The sequence below is a fragment of the Hemitrygon akajei genome, chromosome 9 (genome assembly GCF_048418815.1).
Source record: "Hemitrygon akajei chromosome 9, sHemAka1.3, whole genome shotgun sequence".
Lineage (NCBI taxonomy): Eukaryota > Metazoa > Chordata > Chondrichthyes > Myliobatiformes > Dasyatidae > Hemitrygon > Hemitrygon akajei.
The window spans coordinates 68,216,908-68,228,929 of record NC_133132.1 but is presented as its reverse complement, the minus strand read 5'-3'; the positions used below and the strand labels follow the sequence as shown (position 1 = coordinate 68,228,929).

The 12,022-nt window shown below is 42.2% G+C and overlaps 1 protein-coding gene across 1 annotated transcript in view; it reads right to left on the bottom strand.

Moving 5' to 3' along the window:
* The window catches only part of enah (ENAH actin regulator), a 311,956-nt gene extending 304,268 nt beyond the window's left edge, over positions 1–7,688 (bottom strand). The window contains exon 1 of the mRNA XM_073056228.1: positions 7,384–7,688. Coding sequence (XP_072912329.1) covers positions 7,384–7,388 — 5 coding nt within the window. The 5' untranslated portion in view covers positions 7,389–7,688. The remainder of the gene's footprint in view (positions 1–7,383) is intronic.
* Between the last annotated feature and the right edge of the window lie 4,334 nt (positions 7,689–12,022).

Sequence of the window (12,022 nt, the reverse complement as noted above, 5' to 3'; positions counted from 1 at the left end):
AGCATGCATCTTCAGGCTCCTGTTCTGCCTCCTTAATGGTAGTATGAAATAGTCCTAATGACAGATACTGCCTTCTTGAGATGTCCTTAATGATGGGAACATCTTTCAATCCTGTGCCTTGGACCTTCATACCAGCAGGTGATGCAACTAGTCACCATACATCTGCAGAAATTTGCCACAGCTTTTGGTGACATACCAAATCTCCTCAAACTGTGAATGAAATATTGCTGCTGGCTTGCCTTCTTCATAATTGCATCAATGTGACTGGCCCATGACAGATCTTCAGAGATGTTTACACCCAGGAACTTGAAACTGCTCATCCTTTCCAGTGCTGAACCCTCAGTGAGGCTGTTATATTTTCTCCCATTCCTGAAGTCCACAATTAATTCCTTTTTCTTACTGTCATCTGGCAAAAACAAGTCATAGGCTAGGAATCCTAGGGTATGTAACTCACCTCCAAACTCTCCAAAGCCGCTATCCACAAGGCTTAAGCGAGGAAAATGATGGCCTCTCCACTCACTTTATGAGTGCAATTTCACCAGCGTTCAGACAACTCAACACCATTTAGGATATAACAACCCACTTGACAGGCACCCAATCTATTCACTCCATCACTAACACCGACACTTGAAGCTTGTCTAACTGTTCCTTGTGGCTCACACTCTGTAATCCAGGCAGCGTTCCAGTGAACCCCTTTTGCACTCTCCCCAAAGCCTCCACATCCTTCTTATAATGCAGTGACCAAAGCTAAAACATAATCCAAACAATTTTATACAGCTGCAACAGGGCTTCCTTATTCTTATACTCAATGCCTTGACCAATGAAGGCAAGCACGCCATAAGATTCCTTTCTGTACCAATGCTCCTAAGGGTTATGTCATTTCCTGCATACTTTCTAACATTTGACCTCCCAAAGTGCAACACATCACATTTGTTCAGATTAAACTCCACCTGCTACTTAGCTACCAATTGGGCATAATCTTACTAAGTCCTTTTTCACTGTTCATAATTCCGTCAACGTTTGCATCGTCTGCAAACTTATCTACATTTTCATTCAAATTATTTATATAACCATGCACCTGATGGACTGGAGATTGAATGTGGACAGATCATTGAGTATGTTCAAGACAGGTATCAAAGGATTCAAGAGATCTCAGGCTGGGTACAAATAAACTCCAAAATCAACTGTCATTTTATTGAATGGCAGCCACTGGAGGTAAAATGACATACACGTGCTACTTCTCATGTTCTTGCAACCACATTCTATGCAAAACATCTTCAAATTTCCAACATGAGCAAATTTCTCTACCAGACACTAATGAAAATAATTTTAAAAATGCATCCACATTAATCCTGTTTAAATTCAACCACAGCACTAGTCTCACATGCTCCCAGATTTTATGTCATACCAAATTTAACTTATAAACTGCAGTCAGACCTCCATAAATATCATGCAACTTCAGCCAATATTATTTTTGATGAGGCCTGCTAGGTAAGCTAGTCCTGAAGGTTTGATTACAAGTCCCACAGTGGACAAGTCAAATGGATAGAAAAATAGCTTAATGCAAAAGAAACGGTGGGTGGTGGATTATCATCATATTGGAAGCCTACAGCCACTCATGTGCCACAGGGAACAATTCTGGGTCTACTGATGTTTGTCATTTACATTAACAATATGAATGAGAACGTAGATTGCGGAGTAAGTGGTGTAATGGTCAGTGAAGGTTACGTAAGATAACAAGATCTCAGTGAACTGGGCCATTGAACAGCAAAGAAAGTTAGCATGGTCAGTAAATTTGCTGCTGATACCAAATTCGGTATAGCAAAAACGGAGAAGGTTAGATAAGATTAAAACAGAATCTATAATCAACTAGGAACGTGGGCCAAAGAATGGCAGATGGAATTTAACTTGGACAAGTGCGAAGTGTTGCACTTTGGGGAGTTAAACCAGGACAGGACTTGCACAATAAATGCCAGGGCCCTGAAGAGTATTGTAGAACATATAGACCAAAGGATAATAGTACATAGGTCCCAAAAAAACATGGGTAAACAAGATTAAGATGGCACTTGGTGCACTTACCTTCATTAATCAGGGCACTGAGTACAAAAGTTGGAGTATCATGATTCTTTTCATAATTCTTAATAATTTTTTCTAAAGAATAAGCAAACATATATTGTGCACACATTTTATTTCAGACTCAGCTTTTCAACCTTTATATCAAACCATCTGAGAATTTTGTGTATCTCAATGAGATCTCTATCTTTGATAGAGGGAACTCTAAACTAAACAACAATATAAATGGACCACACTGTAAAAGAAATGTTAATCAAAATCACCAATGTGCAATGTCACCTGATATATCTTCATAGCTGAAGTTGTGGCAAATCAGAATACACTTCATTTTTCAACTATATTTGTGTAGACTTGATTTTTCCAAAAAGTGTCTCGACATTTCAATTAAATGTAACTTGCAAAAATAATTGAATTAATTTTTTTTTTTAATCCCAGTTTCACTGTCTTCATCATTTGGAATTACAGTGGATTCTAGTTAATTGGGACACATCGGGACCAGTGCCTTCTGGCAAAATTAAGCAGCTGTCCCAATTAGCTGAAGTTTCATGGAAATTGTTAAAAAAAAAGGCACAAGATACTGCTTAACTAAGTAACAAATTATGTATTTAAGTGACACATCGAATAAATTAGAATCCTACCAATAGCTCTACAGTACTCTAATACTGTGCATTGGTTCCCAATAAATATATTCAGAAGAATTAATCGTATATTCTTTTGATTGACTGCATAATCAGTGTAGACATCTAGTGCACATAACAGCAGATTAGATTATCGTATCTAAATTAGATGCAATTTAGATTATTGCATCCTCCAGATCTTCATCTTCAATGTAACATTCAAGATGACAGCTAATTCCTTCAAATTCTTCGTATTTCCTCACTTGTTGAGGTAGTGAAATAATTTCATTGTCACTCCCAGCCGTTTCTGGCATCTCCAAGTCTGAATGCTTGAAACTGCAGTGAGTAAAGCAGTCTCACTGGCAAAAAACACTTTTTTTTTTGCACACAAATACAACAACTGATGCTATTTAAAAACTGTTTGCTCCAAGCATGGTGTAGTGTCTAACAGCCAACCATGCATTGTTTGGCAACAATCTCCTGACCCAATTAAGCGGCATATTGTCCCAAGTAAACAAAGGGAAGCCCAATTATTTTTCTCAATTTAGTTCTTATTCTTTAAAAGCTATCCCAATAAGCGGCTGCCTCAATTAACCAATGGCCCAATTAACTGGAATCCACTGTACTGGGTGATGAACCAATGTTGTAGGATAATGATACAGCAATTTAAAATGAAGAACGTCTCCTCACCATGGCAGAGTGGGATTCTGTCAGCACAAACTACAACCTAAACAGTTACAAGTCTGAGTTCCCACTGAGCAGAAAACAGCTGCAGCCCCACAGCAACAAGCAAATCCATCTCACTGGTCTTCCAAACTCTCATGTATGGGCTAATTACAAGTCCAGTGTTTATGAACTGGAAAGGACCTGTACTACTAAATAGTTTTTATTGCACTGTCAGGAACATAAACACAATAAAAACTCAGTTTTGTCTCCCATTGTTTCTAAGTTGCAAGCTGAGATGGTCTTTGATAAAATGTAAGTGGAACATTGTAGCAATCATGTTATCGTCTATAACTGAAATCACATTACAGCCTTTGAATACTTTATTTTGCCTTTGTTGTTATACCCACCATCCAAGTGCATGCTCTCTTCTCATTACTAAGGTTCAGAAGCCTTAGGTCCCACATTACAGTACAATACACATCGTGCCACAGTGGTGTAGCGGTCAGAACAACGCTACTACAGCTCGATGAATTCCAAAGTTTGCAGTTCAATTCTGGCGTTGTCTGTGCTTCACGTGGGTTTCCTCTGGGTGCTCCAATTTCCTCCCACGGTCCAAAGACATACTGGTTAGTGGGTTAATTGGTGGACAAACGGACACACAGACAAATAAATCAATCACCAGGTTCAGAAACAGCTGTTACCCTACAAGCAGCAGCCTCCTGAACCAGCGTGTTTAACTTTGATCACCACTCATACTATGACCAATGGACTAAATTTCAAGGACACTTTACGGACTCATGGTCTCAGTATTATTTTTATTTGCAGTTTGTCTTCTTTTGCGCATTGGTTGTTTGTCAGTCTTTGTCTGCTTACATATAGTTTTTGAAAAATTCTATTGCATTTCCTTTTACCAATAAAAGTCAGGATACTATATGGCAGCATGCACATACTTTGATAATAAATTTACAAAGTTTCTAAAAAAACTTAAAGCCTTAACCATAAGTTCAATAGAAATGACAATTCAAAATTCTATTTACATAGGCACAGATAATGCAATTAACTGCCCAAAAATTCTTCATCTGAACACTTCAAATCTGTATTTTACAGCAACACTTTACAGAAAATGAATACACCTTAGTCAAAGGGTTAAGTTTCGGCGGAGGGGTCAGGGTGAAGGGTAGATGTCGTAAATGAAAAATGGTGAATAGAGTGTTGCACCAAAGGCACAGTGCAGATTACTGAAAGGGTGAGAAAAGAGCAAGACCATGAAGGGATTAGAAAACAATGAGAATTATAAATTCTGTGTACAATGGACCAATGCAAATTTATCTAAAAGAGGGATAGAGTAAATTCTAATTAAATTCTAAATGCAGAGTTTTGGATAAGCTTTATTTTTTGGACAGTGGAATATGAAAACCAAGGGAGTATTGATAAAGAAATCACACACCGTCTGCAGTAAGCAAGTGGAACACATACTGACCTATGTATATTAAATATTTCTCAAAACCAACATAAATCAACGGCCAGTTAACTGTAAATGACTAATATTTCCCCACAGTGAAGAAAGTATTTAGATCACTGATTCTGTGATTATGCATGCCCATACATGGTAAAAAGTAGAAACTGTGTTGATTTAAGCATCCAAGCACACAACTCACTAAAAAGTGAAAAACTTCTAAATGAAAACAGTAAAACTCAATGGCACATGTCAGGGAGAGCAGAATTCAAAGGACTGCAAGTTTATGCAGCTATGGCTAGACCAGGAGAAGTTGTGTTCAGCCCAGAGCACTGCACCACAAGGAGGAAACTTGTAGAGTTGACTCTGACCAAATGGAATTAAGCAAAACAAAGGGGCAGGATGTTTCTCAAACCATATTACTTTAAACTGTCAATATTAACTGGATCATATTGTTGGTGAGTTACAGATGATGAATGTAATCGATGGGATTGAAAGAAACTACTTCTATTGTCAAGCAGTTTAGGTCAAGGTGACAGAACATTAAAACCAGGGTGAACTGTGTAGCAAAGGTTCCTTCATAAAGCATAACACAAACCTGGAATTTCACCCTAAAACACTGAAGTTGCTCTTGGATGATAATTTTCAGGTTGTAGAGAAAAATCACATTAAAACATCTACTATGTGCATCTCCCTCCACACAATTGCCACCTGAGCTTTTGAGAAATCTATTGTTTACATTTCAGATTACCAGCATCTGCCAATTTGTTTCTTTGGATTATGGTACAGATCAGCACTGATGGGCAAATGGCACAACAGATTTAATCACCCTCCTTCCCAAAACCACGTATGACTCACTTGAAGTACAGATCTTTTGAGGATCAGCAACCTCCCGTTCCCGATCACAATTAGCAGGCAAGTTTCAAGGTCAAATATTCACACATTAGCTAAGCAAAAACAGGTTTGCAAGTGATTAATGACCGAGAAATCACCAAGCAAAAAACTCATAACATTAAAACATCATAGTATGAGTGATAACAATTAGTTTGGACAGGAGAAGACGAACACACTTTTAATGTTACATGTCACAGAAATATTGGAAATCTATTTGGCAGAGTGTGCTACTGAAAAGCACAGCGGAACACTAATACAAAAGGTTAATACAGAATGCCTTAGTCAAACAGCAACTCCCAAACCATTGATTTAATTCATTAATTCAAAAAAGGGGTTATCTTCAGACTTACAGAATAAAAATATGACAGTTGCTTTGAAAACTAAAACCAGTCACTTCCATATCAATTATTTTTAAACACATTCAAATATACATGCTTTAAAAGTTTGCTAAACTACAGATCAAAAATACAAAAATATTAAAAAGTACATGTCAAAAAATTTGGTTATAATTCAGCACAAATAAATACTAGCAATAATGAGTCTCGATCACAGGTTCCCAACCTGGGGTCCACATACTTCTCAGTTAATGGAAGAGGTCCATCACATTAAAAAAAAGTTTGGGAACCCCAGGATTAGATAAAGATCAAAAGGGGTTCCAAAACAGTCAACAAGTCCCCACCATTGTCTATTTCACTCTTCCAAAAGTCCATCACTTATCTACCACCAAAATCAGCTCTTTTTCTCCAGCCTCACTCAGCAATCCACATATCCCATTGGTTTCCCCACCCATCATGCATCTCTCAAATTCAGAAGTCCCACACCCACCCCTTAAGTTCAGGGGTCTCCTCTTTTTCTCCACTCAGGCATCTGTCTTTTCTCTTTCACCTCACAAACAATGACTCCATACCCACATGCTCTTGCCCTTACCCCAATTATTAACCAATCAAATCTCCCCATCTCACTCCTCCAATCCGTTTTTTCTCTTTTCCAGCACCTCAACCTGCATCCCTTCCTCTTCCAATCACAAATCCCCAACCACTATTCCATTCGGAAATTCTCTCCCCCAACTTCTTCAATCGGGCCCTTTCCCACCTATTCAGAGCTCCCTTTTAATTCCCCCCACAACCTAACACAGCCCTTTCCTCTAATCAAATCCCCCAACACCAACTCCCTCAGTTCCACCCCCTATTCAGATGTGCTTGTTTTCAACTCAGAGTCCTTTCTTAACGTCACCCGACACCCCAATCAACCGCATTCCTACAATTTCTATCTTCAGACTCTGACCCAGAGTGGCGCCTCCTCACTTCCAATCAGAGAACCTCCCCAATTCCATGTCCATCTCCTCCAACCAGAGACGCCCCCAAACCTACACCCCCCCTCACCCCATCTCACTCAAATTCAAGGGTTCCCATCCTCTGGTCTACCAACTCGTCACCTTCGATGCATCCACCTTCCTGTCGCCCCCCCCCCCCCACAACCATTCCTTTCTCCTCCAGTAACCGTCCCCCAAGCCACCTTCAGGGCACCACCGCATTACTCCTCTCCTCCCCCACGCTTGGGGGTCTTTAAATCCCCTCCCCCAGCCTATTATACAGCTCTCCGGGCCAGCGATTCAGGCCTTCGCCCACTTTGGGTCGGAGATGAAGACCACCCCCAACCTTCCACCCCAACCCTCACCTCATGGTGATTGCCCGCCGGCGGCTCGGCTCCGACCGCTCCCACTCGACGCTTCTCTTCGCTCCGTCGCCCGCTCTCGGCGGCGGCGGCTACAGCAGCCCTGGTACAGCGGCACAAACACGGAGAATGTTTGTGAAGGAAGATGGGCAGTGGTCGTTCTCTCGTCCCGCCGGTCGCCGCCTCACATACCCCTTCACAACTTCGAATAATGAATGGCTCAACCGTCGCCGCACGCGCGCCGGAAACGCTTCATTTGCCGCCGCCAATCACACGCCGCAAACCTCGGCCAGCCGCAGGCTTATCCCCGCCCCCTTTCGCTGGCCCGTCAATCAAACCGGCGCCGCCGACCAATCAGCTTCTAAACCCAAGTCCACCCGCCCTCTCCGACCGTCAATCAGCCGCCGGTGGGTTGATCGTCTTTTTCGACTGCAGTGTCCCCTCGCGGGCGGACGCTGTTCTACACACAATCATTCCACCTCGACTCCCATTTCATTCATCACAAAGAATGGACGCTGGCTGCATTCTTGTTCCGCAAAGTAGTGAATCACTATTCTGCTCTGTTATGATTCACTTTGCTTCCCCGCATTCCAGGAGTTCGGAGTAGAAACTGCCTTGTAAAGACTCAGATGGCACCCCATGCTCTGCAAAGGATACCCATCGCTGCGTCGATTGGTATTGCTGCCGTACCCGTGCACAACTGTTCTGCAACGATTCACACGCCGCCTCAGCTCTGCAAAGACTCGCACTTACATATCTCATCTTTCAGGAATCACCGCACGCTGCTCTGCAGTGAGGGTCCGAGATCTCTCAAATTGCAATCCTCGCCCTCAAGGTCTCTCACGCTGCACCCCGGCCCGAAAAGTACATCGCAACAAAGATATCGAGTGCAGTCCTGCTGAGTGAACACTCGTAACACCATAAGACAATGAGATATAACAGCAGAAGTAGGCTATTCGGCCCATCGAGTCTGCTCCGCCATTCAATCGTGGGCTGATCCAATTCTCCCAGTCATCCCCTCTCCCCTGCTTTCACCCCAAACCCTTTCATGCCCTGGCTAATCAAGAACTTATCTATCTCTGCCTTAAAGGCAACGAATGACTTTGCCTCCACAGCCGCTTGTGGCAACAAATTCCACAGATTTACCACCCTCTGACCAAAGTAATTTCTCCACATCTCTATTCTAAATGGGCATCCTTCAGTCCTAAAGTCGTGCCCTCTTGTCCTGGACTCCCCTACCATGGGAAATAATTTTCCCATATCGAATCTGTTCAGGCCTTTTAACATTCAAAATGTTTCTATGAGAGCCACCCTCATTCTCCTGAACTCCAGGGAATACAGCCCAAGAGCTGCCAGATGTTCCTCATATGGTAACTCTTTCATTCCTGGAAACATTCTTGTGAATCTTCTCTGAACCCTCCCCAAAGTCAGTATATCCCTTCTAAAATAAGGAACCCAAAATTGCACACAATACTCCGTGTGGTCTCACAAGTGCCTTATAAAGCCTCAAGGCTTGCTCTTATATTCTATACCTCTAGAAATGAATGCCAACATTGCATTCACCTTCACCACTGACTCAACTTGGAGGTTAACCTTTAGGGTATCCTGCACAAGGACTTCCAAGTTTCTTTGCATCTCTGCATTTTTAATTCTCTCCCCATCTAAATAATAGTCTGCCCATTTATTTCTTCCACCAAAGTGCATGACCATACACTTTCCAACATTGTATTTCATTTGGCACTTATTTGCCCATTCCCCTAAACTATCTAAGTCCCTCTGCAGGTTCTCTGTTTCCTCAACACTACCTGCTCCTCCACCTATTGTTGTATCATCAGCAAATTTAGCCACATTAATCCCATAGTCCAAATCATTGACATACATCGTAAAAACCAGCGGTCCCAACAACGACCACTGTGGAACTCCACTGGTAACTGGCAGCCAATAAAGTCCCTTTATTCCCACTCGCTGTTTTCTGCCGATCAGCCAATGCTCCACCCATGCTAGTAACTCCCTTGTAATTCCATGGGATCTTACCTTGCTAAGCAGCTCATGGTGTGGCACCTTGTCAAAGGCCTTCTGAAAATCCAAGTACACCATATCTACTGCATCTCCTTTGTCTACCCTGCTTGTAATTTTCTCAAAAAATTTGCAGTAGGTTTGTCAGGCAGGATTTTCCTTTCAGGAAACCATGCTGGCTTTGGCCTATTTTGTCATGTGCTTCAGATACTCTGTAATCTCATCCCTAACAATCGATTCCAACAACTTCCCAACCACTGATGTCAGGATAACAGGTATATAGTTTCCTTTCTGCTGCCCCCCCCCCCCACCCTTCTTAAATAGCGGAGTATCATTTGCAATTTTCCAGTTATCTGGTACAATGCCAGAATCTATCGATTATTGAAAGATCATTGTTAATGTCCCCGCAATCTCTCCAGCTACTTCCTTCAGAACCCGAGGGTGCATTCCACCAAGTCCAGGAGATTTATCCACCCTCAGACCATTAAGCTTCCTGAGTACCTTCTCAGTCGTAATTTTTACTGCACATACTTCACTTCCCTGACACTCTTGAATATCCGGTATACTCTAGACGTCTTCCACTGTGAAGACTGATGCAAAATATGCATTCAGTTCTTCTGCCATCTCTGCATCTCTCATTAAAATATCTCCAACGTTATTTTCTATTGGTCCTATATCTACCCTTGACTCTCTTTTACCCTTTATATACTTAGAAAAGCTTTTAATATCTTCTTTGATATTAGTCACCAGCTTCCTTTCATAATTCACATTTTTCCATCCTAATGACCTTCTTAGTTTTCTTCTGCAAGTTTTTAAAAGCTTCCCAATCCTCCATCTTCCTACTCGCTTTGGCTTCCTTGTATGCCCTCTCTTCTGCTTTTTGCTTTTACTTTGCCTCTGACTTCACTTGTCAGCCACCATAGTGTCCTTCTTCCATTCAAAAATTTCTTCTTATTTGGAATATATCTGTCTTGCACTTCCCTCATTTTTCACAGAAACTCCAGCCATTGCTGCTCTGCTGTCCTTCCTGCTAGTGTCCCTTTCCAGTCAACTTTGGCCAGTTCCCCTCTCATGACATTGTAATTTCCTTTATTCCACTGAAATACCGACACATTGGATTTTAGTTTCTCCTTCTCAAATTTCAAAGTGAACTCAATCATATCATGATCACTGTTCCCCAAGGGTTCCTTAACCTTAAGCTCTCTTATCACCTCTGGATCATTGCACAACACCCAATCCAGCACAGCCGATCCCCTAGTGGGCTCAACAACAAGCTGTTCTAAAAAGCCATCCCTTAGACATTCTACAATTTCCCTCTCTTGAGGTCCAGTATTGGCCTGGTTTTCCCAATCCACTTTCACGTTAAAATCCTCAATGATTATCATGACATTGCCCTTCTGACACACCTTTTCTCAGTTACACATGCTCTCTGAACACTCACACATCCATGGTCTGCAAAGTCTCACGGAGTATCCCCGTTTCCAAGGAGTGCTCTGCAAGACAGACTTCACTGCTGCTTTACAAAAACTTACACTGCACCACTGCTCTACAAAGACGTGCTGTGCAACCCCAGTCTACAAAAGCTGACATGGCACTACAAAGGTTAGCACTACAGCCCCTGCCATGCAGACACTCACATTGCACTGTCAAGTATGTTGCAGAGACTCAAGTGTCACCTCTGTTCTCCAAGGACACACACTGGAGCCCTGATCTGCAAAAGTTCACAATGCATCACTGATATATGTCAATGTTAGCATTACATCCTCTACTATGCAGATAATCAAATTGCACCTTAGTTCTGCAATGGTTGGATGCATCCCTGGTCAGCAAGGATTCATGTTACAGCCCTACAAAGAAACACACTGTCAGGCTGTTTGAACTCAAACTGCTGATTTGCTCCACATGCAGCTTCAGTTTTGCAGACTAACCTGCTCTGCAAAATTTCATACCTAACCCTCCACTATATTGAGCACCAATGCAGCCCTATTCTGCAAATAATTGCACAGCACACCTGTGCTACAAGAATAAGCTTATACAGCATTTCTGCACTGTAAACATTACAAACTTTGATCTGTGGGGACTTAACTGCACTGCTGCCCTACACTGAGGCAACAATAATAATCTATACCATAGCAATGTTCAACAGCAGGCACTGCCTCCCTCCTTCGCCCTCTACTGCTCTGCAATGACTCACACTGCACCTGCTGCACAAGGACTCAGACCCTGCTGTGCTCTACAATGTAAATCACTGCCTAGAAAAGCACAATAGCCCCTGTTCTGGAAAGATTCACAACAAATCTTCCATTGCTCAGCAATGGCAAGAACTGCATCCTGGCTCTGCAAGGACAGCACAGTCCACACTCTGCAAGGACAGCATTACAGTCCACACTCTGCAAGGACAGCATTACAGTCCACATTCTGAAAGTACAGCATTACAGTCCACACTCTGCAAGGACAGCATTACAGTCCACACTCTGCAAGGACAGCATTACAGTCCACACTCAGCAAGGACAGCATTACAGTCCACACTCTGCAAGGACAGCATTACAGTCCCTTCTCTGCAAGGGCAGCATTACAGTTCCTTTTCTGCAAGGACAGCACAGTCCACACTCTGCAAGGACAGCAT